Source organism: Penaeus vannamei, chromosome 18, assembly GCF_042767895.1.
Source record: "Penaeus vannamei isolate JL-2024 chromosome 18, ASM4276789v1, whole genome shotgun sequence".
NCBI lineage: Eukaryota > Metazoa > Arthropoda > Malacostraca > Decapoda > Penaeidae > Penaeus > Penaeus vannamei.
In genome coordinates, this window is record NC_091566.1 from 7,512,999 (window position 1) to 7,532,998 (window position 20,000).

The 20,000-nt window shown below is 34.5% G+C and overlaps 1 protein-coding gene and 1 non-coding gene across 5 annotated transcripts in view; both read right to left on the minus strand.

Annotated features, from left to right (window-relative positions):
* The window catches only part of LOC113810360 (neutral amino acid transporter 9), a 16,712-nt gene extending 670 nt beyond the window's left edge, over positions 1-16,042 (minus strand). Inside the window, exons 1-14 of one of the 4 annotated variants that reach the window (XM_070132805.1) lie at positions 15,996-16,042; positions 14,813-15,116; positions 11,305-11,552; positions 10,925-10,993; positions 10,642-10,795; positions 9,364-9,461; positions 8,716-8,873; positions 8,176-8,355; positions 7,736-7,948; positions 7,506-7,618; positions 6,652-6,750; positions 6,040-6,144; positions 5,390-5,631; positions 1-4,037 (exon numbers count right to left, since the gene is read on the minus strand). The exon at positions 1-4,037 is cut by the window's left edge and continues 670 nt beyond it. In XM_070132805.1, the coding sequence (XP_069988906.1) occupies positions 3,869-4,037; positions 5,390-5,631; positions 6,040-6,144; positions 6,652-6,750; positions 7,506-7,618; positions 7,736-7,948; positions 8,176-8,355; positions 8,716-8,873; positions 9,364-9,461; positions 10,642-10,795; positions 10,925-10,993; positions 11,305-11,531 (1,827 nt within the window). In that variant the 5' untranslated portion in view covers positions 11,532-11,552; positions 14,813-15,116; positions 15,996-16,042 and the 3' untranslated portion in view covers positions 1-3,868. Of the gene's footprint in view, positions 4,038-5,389; positions 5,632-6,039; positions 6,145-6,651; positions 6,751-7,505; positions 7,619-7,735; positions 7,949-8,175; positions 8,356-8,715; positions 8,874-9,363; positions 9,462-10,641; positions 10,796-10,924; positions 10,994-11,304; positions 11,553-13,356; positions 13,465-14,627; positions 14,647-14,812; positions 15,151-15,995 lie in introns of those variants that run through there. The other 3 variants (XM_027362046.2, XM_070132806.1, XM_027362045.2) reach the window with 3 other exon arrangements.
* A 2,942-nt stretch (positions 16,043-18,984) lies between these two features.
* TRNAT-AGU (transfer RNA threonine (anticodon AGU)) lies at positions 18,985-19,057 on the minus strand. Its single transcript has one exon. It is a non-coding gene; the product is annotated as a tRNA-Thr (tRNA).
* Between the last annotated feature and the right edge of the window lie 943 nt (positions 19,058-20,000).

The following is a 20,000-nucleotide window of genomic DNA, read 5'->3' on the forward strand; positions in this document are numbered from 1 at the left end:
ATATCTATTCTCATTCATACCTTTTCTACATTTGTCAGGATGAATACCATTCAAGAAATACTGTACTGCTAATACATTCATAAATCTATAAAAATTCTTGGTGACAGGATGACATAAAAAGAGTACATTTATTGTAACTCATGGTGTTAGATATGCAAATGCATACTCTCAACATTCCTGTATCTTATCAGTGCTGCAGCTACATTTAATATTACATTGGGTTTAATGAGTATGCGGTATTCCTGTCCTAATACCCATTATCTGTTGCAAAAATATAGAACAGAATAAAGGCAAGCAATAAATTGCATGATCATGGACCTATAGTTATTCTCACTTCATCAAAAGCTACTCTAAACATGCATAAATCTCGTACTTCTAAATAGACTGGCATGAGTACCTACAACACTTATCAATTACTATCCAACTTTTCTCTTGGCTTATGTTATTAAAACAAGGACTCAAGAGACATAGGTCCTCTGAACCTAAAATTCTTAGATTAACAAATAAATACCATAAATGTATTATTACATAAAGTGAAAATGGACACCACTTTAAACAAGTAAGAAACAAATCCTCCACATTTATATAGGGTGTTCTGTCTATTGTCTAAATAATCAAATTATTGTAAATGAAAAGTTGTGCTTCATATGAAAAAAAATCAACTGAACAAAAACTAACTGAATATCTTTTCAAATCAAGATAATTCCCTGTCCTGAATTTGAGTCTATTTTTGTGTACATCAATTGTCTACTTCAGTTGTAAAGTAATTCTACAATATTTGATATATCACAATTACCACACAATCACTTGCAACACAAGGCCACTTATTTCCTTTGAAGCTTTTACAATGGATATGGTGGACAGCAGTGCAACATATATTATGCAAGATTATCATCAATTACAGCACATTTACTGGGAAAAAGATACATTAGATTGATAAAAATTGAATCTGTATCCCCGGCACAAGAATTCTCTACTTGTTACATATATACATATATATTTATGTATATATATATTTCTTTTGACGTATACCAAGATTCAAGATTTCCTGATTTACATATAACATAAAGGCACAAAATCACATTTCATCTTCTCTTAAATCTACTTACACAAAACAGCCTTCTAAATCACATATTTTATAAATAAAATTTGAGATTCCTGTATCATACTGGGATGGAACATACAGCTATCATGCAAAAAATAAAGGATACAGTACTTTTCTATATATCTAATGCTCACATTGTTTACATGGTCAATACAAATAACATGTGTGAGAATGTATCATCACCTCTTCAAATTACAAAATTTTCATTATGTCAGTCAATAATTCCTTTCTACAGCGGACCATAAATCAAATTTACTATCATAGATTAATCATCAGTGTTGAAAGGGCAAAATATTCACTTTCAATAAATTATCAAGATCAATTCAAATGAAAAAAAAATTCACGTTTTTTAAAAATACTTTTACAGGTATCAAACTGCTATAGATATTCACTGAATGTTAAAATACTCGGAAACATTAATGAAGAAAACTTTCAGGCTAGGGATACCTAATAAGACATACTTTTTTTGCATAGTAAAAACAAAGCCTACATTTATAATATGAAAGTATTGTATAATGAACCAAAAGAAACCATTATATAAAAATCGCTGAGAAAGTTTACTATGGTACTGCATGAATTCTCCATTAAATACTACAGCGACACTGACTACTTAAATGCTTGTGTTGTTGGACATGTTACTACATTATACCACTGAGTTCACAGGTGCCATTCACACTTATCTGCCATATGTCTCTCCTCTTAATTAAGGTACAGAACCTATGTGAAGTACAACAGGGATAATACTTTGAGCACTTGATCCAAGACAACTTTTCTCCTTAGATATATATAAAAATATTTTTGATCTGAAGTATTCTTAACCTTACCATTCAAATGATAGGCAGAGTTCAAAGAAAAGAAAAGAAAAGAAAAGAAAAGAAAAGAAAAAAAACTGATAGATTTAGCAATACATTCATATATATACATATATATAAATATCAAAATGTAGTAATCTAATCACAACACCTAATACTATCTGAATAATAGCTTATGGAATTTCTTTGGATACTGCTCAGATATATAAAAAAAATGAAAAGAATATGGTAAACCCTCGACTGCTAATATTCACAAAATTTTTAAAAACTTTTTAGTGGATAACATCAATATTCTTGGAAGGTTTTTGTATCACTTTTTAGTGTATTACAAATATCTGAAATTGTTACAAAGAAGTATAATTGATGCACCCATGGTACACATTACATAAAAATAAAAATCTGTATAAATATACACTAATATCTATAACAACAAGGCCAAATATAATTTCAAGTGATTGCTATTCTTAGTTTGTGACTATTATAATATATGACTGACTAGAAGCAGGGAGTACCTCTTCATCTTGTTATGATAATCTTTTTCATTCTAAAAGTTAAAATAAAATATTATAATGTCATCTCTCTACCATCACTACAGGGGATGTTGGACACTTTTATATACTATTGGATAAGGCTCTGCTTCTTCTCAGCGCAACAGTATAGAGTATATAGAATGACATGCTATCCTGTCACGTCTTGTCATTTACACATGAGCACTGCAAGATGCACAATGTTAACTTTACAAGTATTCATACTATTTAAATAGCCACTGCAAATAAAAATTAAGTCAATTAAATTTACTTTCTTTGCATTGCCACTCATATTTGTGGATACATAAATGACAATGTCATCCTTAATACAGGAACAAACATCCTTTCTTCCAAGCTTCCCCCATTACAACCTACAGTGCAGTTCTGATTGATCACTTATGCATCTCTACCATAGTAAATTCAACTACATCACTTATGGGATACACTTTTAAAGATTTGTTTTTCTCACTCAATTCAAACAAGCATGGAGAAAAAAATCATCTGATCTTGATGCACTGATCCTTATGCTAATATATAAACCCTGAATATAAAGTTCCATAGCAATTTATCTCCACGGGTAATTACAACCTAAAGCACAATCATGAAAATCTTTGTGGTGGCAAGGAAGTGCCCGCACGTGGTGCCACCGTTATCTGCGTTTTACAAATACTAAGGCAAGACTCAGATTCCTACATAGTTACCACCATTACTGTTTACCTAGCCTTCAGATTAAGATATCTGCAACTTGTTTGTCAAACATAACAATATATGGACTTCACTTAAATTTTGCTAAGCTATTACATGTCTTACAATTCTGTGCAAATTCTTACATCATGATTTACAGGTAATCATTGATAACTAACTGCAAACACTGCCAAAACCATGGCTCTAGCCTCGTGTCTGTGCCATTTGTGGCAATAGTGGTAGCTTTAGATTCCTATGCCCAGGGAAGGGCATGACTATATCCTAGGGTAGATGAAGCCTTTGAATCCTATTTCTACTCCTCCTGACCTGTTGGTATTTGCAAAGACAAAGAGTGTTGAACCAGCCATCACTCCCCAACCACTCCTAGCTGGTGACAAAAACAGTTCACTTCTCTAGTTAAAACATCACATTAAACATCTGCTCAGAATCCTCTGAAATGTACAGTTCATCCATACTTTGCCTAGAAAAATGTTTTGGGCATTATAAGTTCACAGTATCTGAATTACCACAGTACAGATACAAATGATAAGAAAGACCTGAAATATAACAGTAATGATGATAATGATAATAATAATAATAATAATAATAATAATAATAATAATAATAATAATAATAATAACAATAATAATAATAATAATAATGATAATAATAACTAATAACAAACAAACAACACTACAAAAATAAAAAAACAAAATTATTGAAACAGAATCAAGTCTTAATTAACCCAGTAAAAATTGGGATATGAAATTGCCAATGCCAATAAAAATAATTGCAAAGTGAATTATGCAATGATACCACTGGAGCTTGTCTTGCGTGTAGAGAGCATACATGTACGTCGCGCATGGCAACATGAAGATATAAGCTAAGCCAGATATTGCACCAACCCATCTGTGGAAAGAAAGAGGCATTTCAGTGAAAAAGCCTTGACCTGGAAATATTGCAATAATTAAGGGATAGTAAAAGAATTCAAATACTTCTTCAGGAGTTACATGGTAATGAAATGGAGGTTCAAGATAATTAGGATATGCCTCTCTTTTCACATTTTATATTATCATGTCTAAAATTAACTAATATTGATCTACCTGGAAATTTGCTTCCAACTTTTATCAAAAATGCAATGCTACTGTGTGAAATGCTATCAATTTATAATTTAGCTTTACATAATACAGAGAAATGCTGGTATTTCTGAATGCCAATATCATATACAATTTTATAATGATAACTTTTTTTTCCTTTTAAGCTTTGACGGTTTAAGAAGTGCCTGGTAAGAAAAACAGGCAAATATTCCCCTCACTTGTAACTACCAACAACTTCATGTAGAAAAGATAAAAATGAAAATTGGTAACTTCAAATTACAAGATATATAACAAATAGCTATATATATATATTTTTTTTTTCTAAAAGATATATCTTCTTCATAAGACAGTTGTATAGCTGTGATGACCCAGGTTCAAGGCATGATTGGATTTTATCTTTATTTTTCTACTTTGAGGATAGACATTTTATGAGGATAAGGGGGGATGGTTAATCAAGATTGTCTGTATACACAAAAAAATGCATTCATTGTAAATTTACCTCCCTCATGCATTAGTTATGAGAGTACATCTACACTATCATTTGAAACTATGCCTTGGATACTGAATAAGTTATGCACTAATTACTAAAGAATCAATTAAGAGCTCAACATACCTGATTTCCCTATTCCTTATTTTTCTATTCTTTTGTTTTATAATACCACTAAAATATAGTCATTATTATTATTGGCCTTATGAATTAATAATGTTATCAAAATGCTAATTGCAATAGAAAAATAATCTTTCCAAAAATCAAGGAAATGAATAAACAAGTCCTGAAACAAGTAGGCCTAGTAGTACCTGACTCCTTGGCAACTAAGTACTTGTAGTCATCTATGTGTACAGACAAACACCAAATTAAAATAACAGCAGATATGGCAAGTATATCATCCGATCCCAGCACAAAGTCGATAAAATTTCCAGCACAAAGAGTCCAGGACAGAAGGTTTACAGAAAAGGGGGACCACTTATGGCTAAGCATGTCAACTTTCTTTGGCACATTGAACAATGGAAGAATGGGACACAAAGAACTCCACAAACAATAAATGCAAACATATAATCTATGATAATTGAGCTGGAAAAATATTAGAGAGTGAGAAAGAAAGAAAGAAAAAAAGGAAAACTTTAGATTGAATGAATGAAGGGATATAAAAAAGAAAAACCTACCTGATAATGAATCCAATATTTGGGTAGAAGATAGCCACCAACACAGACATTGTCAGAAGACATGTGTTTAGTAAGAACACCTGCCAAAGCCTGTACTCATATGATGGTCCCATGAAGTATGTGAACAGCTGATTTCGGATAAAGAACCCTAACAAGGGATACACAGTCAAGATCTGGAAGAACAGGAAGCCACGCACAACAGCCAGAACCACGTCATGTGGGGGAAAGTTGTCCAAGAAATTCTGAAAGAGGATACGGAAAAATATAAGGTATTTGTAAAGATAGTTCTGCTGTTACTGCAGTACAAATCTGACCTTAAAAGGATATTTTTTTAACAAATTACCTTTCTATACTATATTATTAGGCAATATAAAGGCTTAATTAAATACATTAATATGAAGAGCACCTCTACATCATAGATTTTAATTTCATGCAAAGACACTGCAGAAAGTGTTGCCCTAACTGCCTGCTTCTAAACTAGAAAATTACACATGAAGAAAATAAAATCAATGTAAAAAGAAAGAAAAAAAGAAAGAAAGAAAAAAAATATAAATATACACAGACAGTTATAAACATTTATATACAGTATCAATTCTGAACATTCTATAAGAAGATTAAAGAAGTAACTGCAAGTTACTCAAAGAACTTACATCAACTACACAATACTTAGGCATGGGGAATGCAGAGTAGAAGAGAACACCAATTGGAATGTATGTCAGAGCTACGAGGATGTAGGCAATACTCAGGTCGCGAACCTGTAATTATGTAAAGGTATTAAGATATCTGACTTGAACCTCAGTGAACTTGAGTGAATGAACTACAGCAATATATCTTCACACTGACTATATAATTTTTAGTAATTCAATGAATCTCTTCTATTTCAATGTGTGAATCCTTTTGTCAGACTTCTTCAAATGTAATGTTACTGATAATAAAAATGTTTTTGTCACATAATTGTCAAGTCTCATTTCCATCTTTCTCAATTGCTCTGTGTGGAATGAGCCTAAATACTTTTTTTATTGAAACTATCAAACAAATGAATTTTCTTTCACTATCTTAAAATAAAATGCAATACTGGTCATTAATTAATTTACGTAATATAAAGGTGAGATACTAATCTTATGCCACTAAGACAAAGAAATCGATTTAAAAATGAATACAGGAAAAAAAAAAAATACTCCAGGAAAACAGGATTAATCCAATTATCCTCTAAAACTAACACAAAAACAAAACTGTAACATAAAGACATATTTCCCACTTACATTGTTTTCCTGGTGTCTGTTACCTTGCATGATAGTAACAACACAGTTATGAATGAAGTAAGCAAGTGATAATGTTCCGGTCAGACACATGAATGAGCTCTGCAAAGTAAAAAATACAAGACACTTTTTATTTCCTTCTCGAGAAAATAAACAAGAAAGGGCTGTGATAATCATATAAATAAAGAGAAAAATCTACTGACACTGAGATGCTGCACTAGGAGTACAAGGCAATGAAAAAAATATGAATTATATTGCAAAAGAGACTAATACATTGGAGCATTTAACTCATGTCATTTCAAAATTGCTTTGATGTATGTAAGAGAGAAAATTAAACCATCAAAATTTTGTACAATATACAGTATGCCACCCAGAAGATTTATGTTCACTGTAGCGTTGTTTTTAATTCCACATGTGTTCACAAGGAGTCAATTAGTACATGTATATGACCTCGCCTGGTTTCAACTTGAGTGTTTATGATTTTTTTCTTTTTTTCTTATGCTATTAATATAAATGTTGATATTGTTATCATTGACATTACAATTATTATAATGCTATTAACAACATTCATACAAATATAAAATAAGAAAGAGTATTTCCAAAATTCAAGGAAAAGGGTAAACAAGTGAGATAGGTTGGACTAGCATGTGAGGACTTGGTCTCTATGCACTTCACCAGGGGTTTGTGTGCAATCCCCAATGCAATAGATTAACATATCATTTTCAATCTTTTATTCAGGAGAAAACAGCTAAAACTGTCAGTGAAAAGTTTATTTCAGAATAAGTAAGAGATAAAAGCAAACACAATTGGTAATCAACACTAATGGAAATCTTTATTTTGAATACACAAATTCTTACCTTGAACAGGGGCACATAAAAATCACTGGTGACATCAGTAAAATTAATGTTAATTCCCCACGTTGCAGCTTTACTGATTACAAACAGGTACATGACTAACACAGAGATGGCACCTGCAAATGAAAAATGAAACCATCTTTAAATATTAAACTTCAAAATTTGAGAATCAGATTTCTCTGTACCACATACCAGAAACACATAATTTCCAACCAATTAATAGTTTAAATTACCTAAAGAGTTGAAATAGGTGAAGATCTTGGCATCTCGAAGGTTCAGCACAAAGACGAAGGGAACGAGTAAGTACAATGGCACAGTCAGGTCTTGTTGCCACCATTTGTGGAACTCACTGGGTTCTGGGCCTTTAATGTTTTCATCATTGGTAATGTTGGGCGGGCAAAGCACTGCACTGGATGAGTCATTGTGGATCTCACCATGGATTGTATCTGAAATCATAGATACTAATATCAGAAGGAATTTTTTTAAAAATCCAATAAATATATACATACATATAGACACATTTCCCCATGTTACCCATTACATCACAAATACAGACATATATGTGCACAAATCCTATAAATATATACATATAAACATATTTCCTCATGTTCCCCTGCACAGCACAAATTCAGACAAATATGTACACAATAAAAGATTAAGAAAGGTAACTTACCATATATCACCTCTCCAGTGTTAAAGAGGAAATTTGACATAAGAACCCAGTACACAACCTGAGCTCCCACCAAAGTTATTACGGAGAAAGTGACGGTTAGGCCTTCCGTTAGTCTGCCTAGCGTTCCTCCTAGAAGCTGCCAGCAGAGACGGCTGAGTTCTAGAGAGGGGCCTTCTAAGCCTGTGGGAACAAATTGGCAGGATGGAGTTACAGGTTGAGGATATAATTAATGCAAAATTTTATCAGCTCAAAACAACTGCCACTACTGTGAAACCAACTGGAAGATTGTAAAATTTAATCATAAAAGAAATAATAAGAATCATGATGATAATAACCATATCAAAACGTAAATTTTTTCTCTTATTTCTTTTATCATGATGGGTACATTACATCATCTAGTTCTGAATGTCGTAATCTAAATTTATTTTTCCAAATGCCTTATCAGTATAGTGTTAATAAAAAGTAAAAAAGAAAGAAAGAAAGAAAGGAAGAAAAAAATAAAAATAAATAAAATAAAGTACATGGATACAACATGCTCACCCATAGTCTTCTGCAATGTAAGCAAGCGAATGGCAGTGTACAGTGCAATCCCAGCCATTCCCAGCATGATGATTATGCCACCCACAAAGCCTGCTTGCCCAAAGGCCCATGGCATTGTCATGAGTGAGGTCCCCATCATTGTGTTCCAAATGGCAATGCTGGAAATAATATACTTTCAATTCCCTTCAATATATGTTAGTGTATCCTATATAATATCAGTTTCACTCTGCTTACGTGATGAAGGAGTTATAATGTGTAGGATAAGAATAATGCACTAATGTTACTGATGTGTAACAATTTCCCCGAACAACGATTCAAATCCACTCAGAAAAGGTAACAACTAGAGAGAAAGAAGCAGAAACACCAAACAATACTAACTACAGGAAATATTGTATAAGATCCTTAATAGCTCTACACTATACATATAGATGATTTCTCTAAAGTTAGTAAAAGATTGTATTTTGATAATCCTGTTATTAGTTTATGTCACTGAGTGGTTTTCAGTCCTTCTTAGGGAGGGTAGCTACATAAGCAATTACATATCTAGATACAATATAAATCTCCTCTAGCCCAGTCAGATTTTTTTCTTCTCTATTCCAATATCTATCATCAATCTTGAGAAATTTCAAAACAGAAATGAAGCCTTACATTGTGATATATGATGATTGCTTCCCATCAGCATCTCTCACATGTCCAGGTATATATGGCAAGAATAACTCCGGAGGGACAATATGGTCTGGAATCACCTGTATTAGACACACAATATCAACCATATGACTTATAGAAAAATTGTGAAATGGATATGTAAGTGAAGCATTGAGATTGTCCTTCCTTTTTTATTTCATCTCTTTGATTAAGTCTTGGTATATATGACACTAACCTATTCTTAAAGCTCAGGAATCAAATTTGTATCAGTAGCAATGTTTTCACTTTGTTGAATTTGGGTTTCTAAAGCGAAATATATGAGCTTATCAAACACTGGTACTCTCACCACACACACAAAAAAAGTTAGCAAGTCCTTCATTTATTTCAATATCATTTCTAGTGTCATTGTTTCATTTCTTCCTGGATATGAAAAGTTACATCAATTTAGGGGTAGGTTTAAATATATATGAGATAATTTACAGTGGCATATCTCTCTCTTCTTTTTCAGTGGATATATCATAGCACTATTCACTAGTATTTAATCTAAACTACTCACAAAATTATTGTTCAAACATAAACCTGATATGTCTATTCAGTGCAGCATCTTCACTCTATGACAATGGCTTTTACCTGTGCCACAAATCATGCACATAACACCTGAGTAACAAATTACAGGAAACACTTGTTTTACCTGAAGTCTACAATTTTGGCTACAGAATGCAGCCAAAGATCTTTCAGTGGGAAAATATAAATCGAGTTTATGCATAAATTGGATGCCTGTAACTCCTTACTGTTGACAGACAGGGCCAAACAAGGGAGCAATTGTTTAGCATCCATAACACATCAGCTGACCATGCCCATATCCCATCTGGCATATGGGCTTGGTGCTATGTCTGGTCAAGAAGAATAGATGCTATCCAGCAAGAAGCTCATATATTGTGCTTTACCTTGTGAAGAGCCTAATTAGCACTCTAACAGCACTTTCTCATCTTTAATTATTGCTACTCTTTACAATCTAGCCTTACTGTATTCCTTGCCAACTCATATCTAAATCTTGAGATTAGTGGGTATGCCTTACACCTCAAAATATAAATAAATAAATAAATTTAAAGGCAAATAAATAAATATACATTCAAACAAATAAATAAAAACAGGATTTTACTTTCATGCAGAATATCTAACCATACACAAATCAGTGTATGAAAATATAGAAAATAAAGAGAACATCATAGAAGCAAAAAATTCCTTATAAAAACAAACAAACAAACAACAACATATTACCAAGGCATGTTCACTCGCTTGGACTGAAGCTCTTAACCGTGAGTAATAACGGTAACGAGTATATAGTTGTCTATCTAAGTTTTCGCTCTCTCTCCGTTCAGGACTGGTTACCTCACTGGCCATACTTCCTACGGATGGGCGATGAAATGGTCGTCTGAAATGAAAATCTTAATCAAGCATACTGATACAACAAAAAATAAACTAAAACAAAAAAATTAGACGAATTAAAAGCACTTTCCCCTGCCCCCAAGAGATCAAATCCATTCATGACGACTTTACTTGCCTCTTTGGTTTGTTGTCAGAAGTATATGGAGAAGGTCCAACAGTTGTGGACCATGAGCTTGAGTACAATCTGAGAAGAAACATATGGAAATAATATCAAACATACCATTCTATCACTAAAGATATTTTCAGTTTCTTTGATGTACAGTAAAAGAGGATTAACATTTCATATTAGTATTATAGTTATTATCATTATCATTATTGTTATGATTACTATTATTAATTATCTGAGCACAAACATCTTATAATCTCCTAGTACAGATTTCTAATAACTAATATGCAAAAAAAAAGGATACTAATAAACTTTAGTTTGGGTATGTAATTACAGATAGACATCCGAGCCGAAAATATTAATGAAAAAAAATAAAATTTAGACATTACCCTCCCTGAGGAGCTGACACACCCAAGAGAGGAGTGCGTTCATTAAAACTATGCGGTGATGAAGACAAAGTGTTTCTGTCTCTGGGACTAAGCTGGGAAATTTCCCGTTCTCTTGGTTCTATCCCTTGTTCCTCTTCTGTTTCTTCATTTGTTGCCTCGTTCTTTCCCTCTCCCTCCTCCTCCTCCCTAGGTTCTTCCACCACTATGTTTATTTCACCGTTTTCCATGGTGGTTTTTGAATGTTACACCTAAAGAAAAGAGGTGTGTTAGAAACATAATTTTTCTCTAGTAGCACGCTAGAATGATTAATAGCAAATCTTAACGTATACCTTAGGTGATCAAAAATTCTTTTTTCTAAGCTTCAGCACACAAGAAATAACTTTAACTTAGATTAGAGAAGAGGTTGATAATTTAAGGATGAATATATGTATCACTCCTGATTTTCAACTCTATCTTGCCATGTTTCCCAAGGGGTGTTGGGGGGCAGAAATTAATAAATAATTTCTATAGGAATGTAATCCTGCTTCATCAATCCAAAGGACTCCATCGCTTTGCTTACTGGCAGATAGGACATAAAAATTTAGGGATCACAGCCCCAGCATCCTATCACATACAGCTAATATGCCTAGACACACATCATGCCATCACTCACTAGTGAAACCTGGTATCTGCATCACTACAGATGGATCTGATTATTTGAAGCACACCAGCACACAAAATTTGTACAAAATGTAATCAATTGGTAATTTAAAATGTAACACAACACGTAACTGGCTGTTATCAACATATGAAATACCATTATTTTTACATATACAAATGAAATGATGTACACATCTATCAAATCCACTTTCTGCTCACAAGTTTATCAAGCTCTCCTCAAATAAATTACAATGCTTACAACTAGATCATGTTACTATGACAGATGTTAATATTTTTCTGTAAACCTATTCTATTAAAACAGTTTCACTTTCCATATACTTACAAGAAGTACCTATTGTCTTCTGCTTTAAAAAGGATATGACTATTTGACCCAGTGCTGCTGAAAATGGCACACACATACATGCCAAGCTCACTGTGAATTTAGTTTATCAACTGTATCTACACAATTTGTTCCACTAGTGGTTAGTCACTAAGGAGTCAATTGCGGATCCTACCTATCTCACCTGTTTAGCCTTTTCCTTGATTTTTAAAAATATTTTATTTTATCTTATATTACTTTTAGTAGTATCAATAACACATTATCATTTGTAATGTCAGTAATAATAGAAACAGCATTGACAATAAAATTATAAAAAGAAGAAAAAAAGATCCCCATAACTCCAGGAAAGGTTATACCAGGTGAGGTCAAGCAGGATCCTAGGTACCTGAGCACTTGTAGCACCATCTATGTGTAGATACACACACACACACACACAAAATAAACAAAACAAAACAATGAATATCACATTTTCCCAGCAGCATTTGGTTAAATATACAAAGCAGTAGGAAAACCAACAGCTAGCATAACCTATAATTACCAGTTTTCCAATAGGTAAAACCTATGTAACCTTCACGGAAAATATATTCACTGAATGAATGGGGTCTCTTATATTGTTCCATATCATCGCACTTACACAAAGACTAACGAAAACCTAACCCTTCTGACGGCTGTCGAAACATGACATGGGTTCTGTAACTGGAACCGCAGGCAACGTGTCAGCGTGGAATAACCAGCGGGTATCAATGGGTATGAGTTTTGTCGCATTTCACACCGATATTTTCAATTTCTTTTTTAAAGCTAAATAACCTCGATTTCCACTTTTATTCTTATTTTCAGAAATGCACAAGAAAGGCTACAAATATCACGAAAAAGAAAACATTCATAACACTTTTACTTTCTATTGTGTTTTTTGCACGAGTGAAAGAGGCCCTCTAACCTTTTCTCCATGTCTTATCACAAGGACGATCAAAACACATCCCTAACTCTAATCAACGTAACTTAAAACCATTATCAAAACACACTAAACAAACATTTAAAAAATAATAAAACCTAATCCCACAACACAAACCGACCTCCACAGGCATGTGACCCACACTGTTGCTAACTCTGTGATCAGCTGATTTGTGTTTACCAGATAGGAGAACGCGGCGGATTCACGCGTCGTGTGAATGCCGACAGTTATCGTACAGGATTTCGTTTTTATTTTAATTTTAATTTGATTGAGATTTATATTTTGTCTTCAGTATGATGTAGGGCTAGATTTTGCTTTTGATTTCATTCAGACACACACACACACACACACACACACACACACACACACACACACACACACACACACACACACACACACACACACACGCGCACACACACACACACACACACACACACACACACACACACACACACACACACACACACACACACACACACACACACACACACACACACACACACACACACACACACCCACACGCGCGCACGCACACACACACGCATGCATGTACGCAACCCCCCCCCCCCACACACCTGTATGCACACACGCCTCCCCCCCCCCCTTCCAAACCTATAAATGCACACACGCACGCACACATACAATAACACACACACACAGCTATAGGTTTCAAGAGCATATCTTTTTTGCACAGTAGTGTCATAATCGTTAGCAGTCATGGAGTTTATTAGCGTTTTCTTCTCAGCACAAAATACAACAATTTATATATACACACACACACACATTACATTTCACATCACTCAATTGGATCACTTTGAACTGCAAAACAAAAACATTGGCCTACATAGTTAGCGGTTAACAATTAAAAATCCCACAATTAACATCTACAGAAAAATAACTTTTACCAACACATACGAAATGATAAGGAATGTGCTGATCTCAATATACTGTAAATATAAACGATTTACAAGATGGATGATTTTTACAAACATACAAATCCATACTTGTGATAAATACACAAGAGGTCACACGTGGTTCACTGATATAGATCTTGTCTGCGGTACCTGACTGACAAGCTTCAAATTCTTGTTAAATGTCTACGAGCTGATAAGAAAATCGCGTTATCGGGGTATGACCGTTACTATCTCTTCCTTCTCGCATTTTAGCGACGACGAAACCTTTGAGGATGATAAGATTATATGTAGCGAGTGAAACTTAAATTTTGGTGTTTTCGTAAGATTGTGGGTATATATGTATATGAAAAAGCTGTGTTTTGCAAAAGAAGAGGTGTTTTAATCAGTTATCTAAAGTAGGCATAAAGCTGACCCAAAGAATGTTGACAATGGAGAGAGATAAGAATCCTTTTGAAAAGAATAACAGCACGAGACACACCAAACCTGAGTGGCCACGCCGGCGCGCCCGCCTATGCATTGGTAACGCTGGAGATAACAACCAAATATAAACGCGCAAATTCACCATTTTACACTTTCATGCGGAATTCGACAACTTTCTACATTTAATAAAGATAAATGAAGCACAAAGTTATTACTACAGTCTTCTCAAAAACCAGAACATACCTCTTTACTGAAGACAATTTCATTATTTTGTAAGTTGGCGACCGAGTAGACGAGAGGAAGTGGCGTGGCTGTGACGTCATTGTCCGAGTACAACCCGTGCTTTCGCTAGGGTCACGTTCACAGTGAAATCGAAACAACTGTACAAGATAATGTATCATCTCTGACCGATATGTTCTGTATTGGTGACTCACATCCTTTTCTTTTTCCAGGAAGTAAATGGCGAGAGGTCAAGTTGTATCGTTTTCGCTTACGTCATGAGAGTAAATGTTTGGGGTCGATTTCTTTCGTTCTCTGAGTATCAATACTGAATAGGAAGAACATTATGAACAAGACAGCTTATAAGGAAGACAGGACACACACACACACACACACACACACACACACACACACACACACACACACACACACACACACACACACACACACACACACACACACACACACACACACAAAAGCCGTAAGAGCTCGGGTGAAGGGACCCAAGAGAGTAATGGTGAAAGGTAAGCTTAGGGTGTAAGTCAGACAAAACATCTTGATACCTTTGTTGAAGAGCAAAGATGGCTGCTCCTTGGCTCACCACAGGGAGTCTGTCTATCATCTTGTACAGGAGTCTAAGGTTAGCTTTGATTCACCTATTTATTTAACAATCGCGGAGGAAGTGTTACAGCAATATATAGTTCTTACGGAAGGAGGAAGATATGACACTGGTATGCCTAGTGTGGCTGGAAAAGATGAATAAGCAGGTATAGCAATGGACATGCGTACATACACAGATACACACATATATATACTTACATATATATTTTCGTATATATACATGTACGTGTATGTCTGTATGCATTTGTGCATGCATGCATATGAATATAGAATTTGACAATAAATGCACAGAAAAACAATAACATATATATATTTTAATGATATAGATTAAGCAGACTGCACTAACACTCACATATCCTCACGCATACTCTCACACACTCTCAGGCTTACATTCACGCACGCAAACACGCACTCAAATACACTCACATACTCTCTGCCCCCCCCCCCCTCTCTCTCTCTCTCACACACACACACACACACACACACACACACACACACACACACACACGCACGCACACACACACACACACACACACACACACACACACACACACACACACACACACACACACACGCACACACACACCTGCTTCATCTGTTTTCGGCCGTCTCCATTTTCTGTTTCACTATTGTCACGCAAGCATTATTATTCACGCGCAAGGTTAACTGTAAGAGTTCACGTGAAGATTATTATCTCCGGATATTCAGCAGACCAATGGACAGGAAACATGACGTCACTAAAGCCACGGAGAAAAAATGGAATTGGTGTATCATTGTTGTTATGCATTATTATCTTCTTTGTACTGAGGGAGAGAATAAAGTTATCTATGCATGATCTTCCCTTGGTAAACTAACTGGACAAATTGCATTTATTGACTATTATGAATCATTTTAATCGCAGCCATTAATTGTGACGTAAACATTAGAATTGATATTCCTAATTTCATTTTTTTTGTACTTGCACTGATAATTATGATTTCGAATCTAGTCACTCAGGTAATATTCACCTAAGTTCACGTTTGTCACTATGTGTTATTCGCACTCTTCAAAATACACTACGTGGACAACTACAAAACGGAACGAAAACACAGACGTGAAGCAAACAAACCTAACCGAACCTAGCCGAACCATTTGCCTTCAAAACAACGAACATCTAACAGTACGTATAAGTCTTTGCTTCAAAATAGGGGTTAATTTATCTTGATTTTGCGAGCTCGTCCTCACGCCTGAGTTGACTAAAAAGAATTCCATGAATATGATATGGTATACAAAGCAGGAGCAGAAAATTATAGCTATTGTCAACACATTTCTCATGATTATTTAAGGTTGTCAATATTACTTCAGAGTCGTAGAAAAGAAAACTGTCATATGTAACCGATGCACTTGTCATAACACATCAGAATCTCGAAACGGTCTCCAGTTGTGTAAAAATTCCTGGCCAACAGATATCTGTAGACGTAGGATGTTTCCATTCGATTACTTTTAGCGTTGTTCAAATGAAGAAAATTGTTGCTGTTCATTCCCTTTCATGATTGATGGTTTAATTTACAATGCACTGTCATACCCTAGTAGTGTGTGAATGTATGTGTCGCGGTCAAAATTTATGTGTTTCTTCCCACCCTCTCCTCAACTTTCGAGGATGTGTAAATAAACAAACTGCAATTTCTTGATTACCCATTTGTTGAGAATGATGATCCTTTGCAACTGAGAGGGCAGCTACAGCCGAGTCTGCTGTTCGAAATGAAATAACCACAATGTTAAATATCGAAATAAATGTTTATCTCTTTAAAACTACTAAAATCCAGGAGCTTCCGGGGGACTCGCCCCCTATTCCCATACCGGGGCGCTGTTGCTGAATCTCGCAAAGGGCCTACATCTTTTTTAGGAACCTAATATCCCCCCCCCCTTCCAAATACCTTCCTAAGCCTATGCGCAATTTATACAGTGGGTTGAAATATATTTCAGAAAAAAAGCCTGTCTAATTATTATATTGTAACATTTGATAAATCAATTATCATTCCAAGCTAGTCTTACTATTAAATACAACCATATATATATATATATATATATATATATATATATATATATATATATATATATATATATATATATGTCGAGATCGTTATTTATTCGACATTTAAAAAGGTATGTTGGTTCGAATTTCATAGATGTACACACGTCAAAGAAACATTTGTTTACATATTTTAATGTTTCTAAAGGCTTATCGATATGGCAAAATTTAGTATAACAACAAATAGAATAGATTATGATAATCATATATAAGTGGTTTGTTTGTTTAAATGTTAAATATTCATTTGGGGGGAAAGCAATAAGTTTGTCATTTTCGATTTCTGTCAGACAAATCCTTGCCTTCCTCCCGTCCAGATGTATGTTAAATGCTTGTATTTCAAGTCGTGTTTTACCTCAATATTATAGATGGTAATGCCTGATAATTGTATTAACGTAATTGTTAAGTCCCTTTGTATTGATTTATGAAGATTCAGACAAGTCCTTGCCTTCCTCCTGTACAGAGAATTCATGGGGAAGGTTAGATCAGTAGCAACTCGAGGGGTCATGGCATCTGATTTTGATGTTTCAAAAGTTACGAATGCTTTGTGAATATGGTCGATCATTTTGGTCTTTTCAATTTCCAAAAAGTATAGGAAATAATGATTTCAATGGTTATATTTTTAATAAACAATCATCAAAATATCCCTGTGGATGAGGAGAGTGGGTGATTATATTTATGCAAGAATGATTCTCAAGTGGAATTGCAGTGGGAGTCAGCTTGAAGGAATTAAGGATACCTACATTTATTAATACCTCCATACACTCAGTGAATAAATGAAATGTATTTTATGTAATGTGTAGGATACCAGGCCGGGCTATTTTTAGAATAGTACATGTTTATGTTTACATTTTGTACAATATCCAACATTTTTCTTCTGATGCTTTGAAATTTATACGAATGTTAGGGCAAATAGGTACGTGGTAAACAAATTGTGCCATACACAAAGCTGGTAACTTGTGCAGTTCAACTCAATATGTATAGAGCTATTCATGGAAATGTGTAAAATCAAGGTTTTGATTTTGTGCATTTACTTGATTAATCTATTTGGAACACTGGATTGATTTCTGTAATCGTTTGTCAAAATATTTTATGACATGAGGTATTGAGACACACATGCTTTTCATGCAAGTTGCTTCAGTTTCTTTCTCAAGAAGTACCATTTTAGTAGACGGGGTGCATCTACTACATAACCAGTCTATAACTCTTTAGGGAGTGATTGGAGTGGGTGTGATCCCTCACTGCTATGGCTGGGTGCTGAGAGGGTTGTGGCCTCCAATATATCCTGGTTGAATGGAGTAACCCCTTAACATGAACTATATATACGGTAAATCACACTAAGCATTAGTTAACAAGTCATTATCATGCAGAAAGAGTATGGTAGTGTTTCTCTTACAAAGAAAACACCGTACATTTGAATATGTGAAAGATCCCCTTTTTGGTGTTAGTATGAAGCAAGAGCAAAACAGATAAAATGTTGTTATATTACTTTTGCTTATCATTGTGATGCCTCCAAGGAGAATCGAACTCCTGGCCTCTGGTTTACTAGACCAGCGCTCTAGCCACTGAGCTATGGAGGCTTGTACGAAGAGGAAGTCTGCCTCTGATTCTGAAATTTATATAAAAATAAGAAAAAAAGATTTGATTATAATCGTATATGAAAGAAAAAAAAAATGTGAAGAAAATACGAAGGTTTAGCAGGATACTTTTGCATATAACCCTTCTTAATTAGAGTGAACAAGGAAGCAAAAGGGAGGTGAGAAAGGAGAAGTAGATTTGTCGATGTCACAATTGCGTCACGCTTCACCTGTCCGTATGCCTTGGCTGAACTATACTATGCTATCAGTGTCAAGAGTAAACGCCATATAAGCAGTATAGTAAACTTAGCAATGCAAAATTAGGGCAGCCTGTGAAACAGACCGTGCTGAATTGCCATACTGATCTGACTGTGCTTTTGGAACAAAGTTGCGAAAAAACGCATAGATAAAATAACATAAACAATCTTAAGGCTTCCAAAACTCAGTGACTAGAGCGTTGGTCTAGGAAACCAAAGGCCAGGAGTTTGATCTTCCTTGAAGGCTAGGAGCTGAAAAGCGAGCTAATTTTGGATAATTTTCCTCACGAAATTTTATAATAGAAAGCGCCTCCTACTAATTAGGAAAGCCAGGTTTAGTTGGACGAAAGCTACTGACATTATGGCAGAGCAACGCCTAGACTAAATTATTTCAGGAAAGCATTGCCTATTTGGAGCCACTTTTTGAAACAAATATTCCATATACAATAATTACAACATAGTATTACATTACTACAGATCTGTGTAGGTCTATGATTTATGTAAAATATCCTCATTTAGGATTGAAGGTCTTGTATTTCCTTGATAAAAACGTGGACAGATGGAATAAATTATTGTTTATTGTCTTGGTGTTATGTTTCCTTTTTTTGACCATTGTGCGAAGTATTCGAAAATGTATTGGCAGTATAAAGGAAAAGAAAGTATCAATTTGTGTCTGAAGAAGAAAGTGT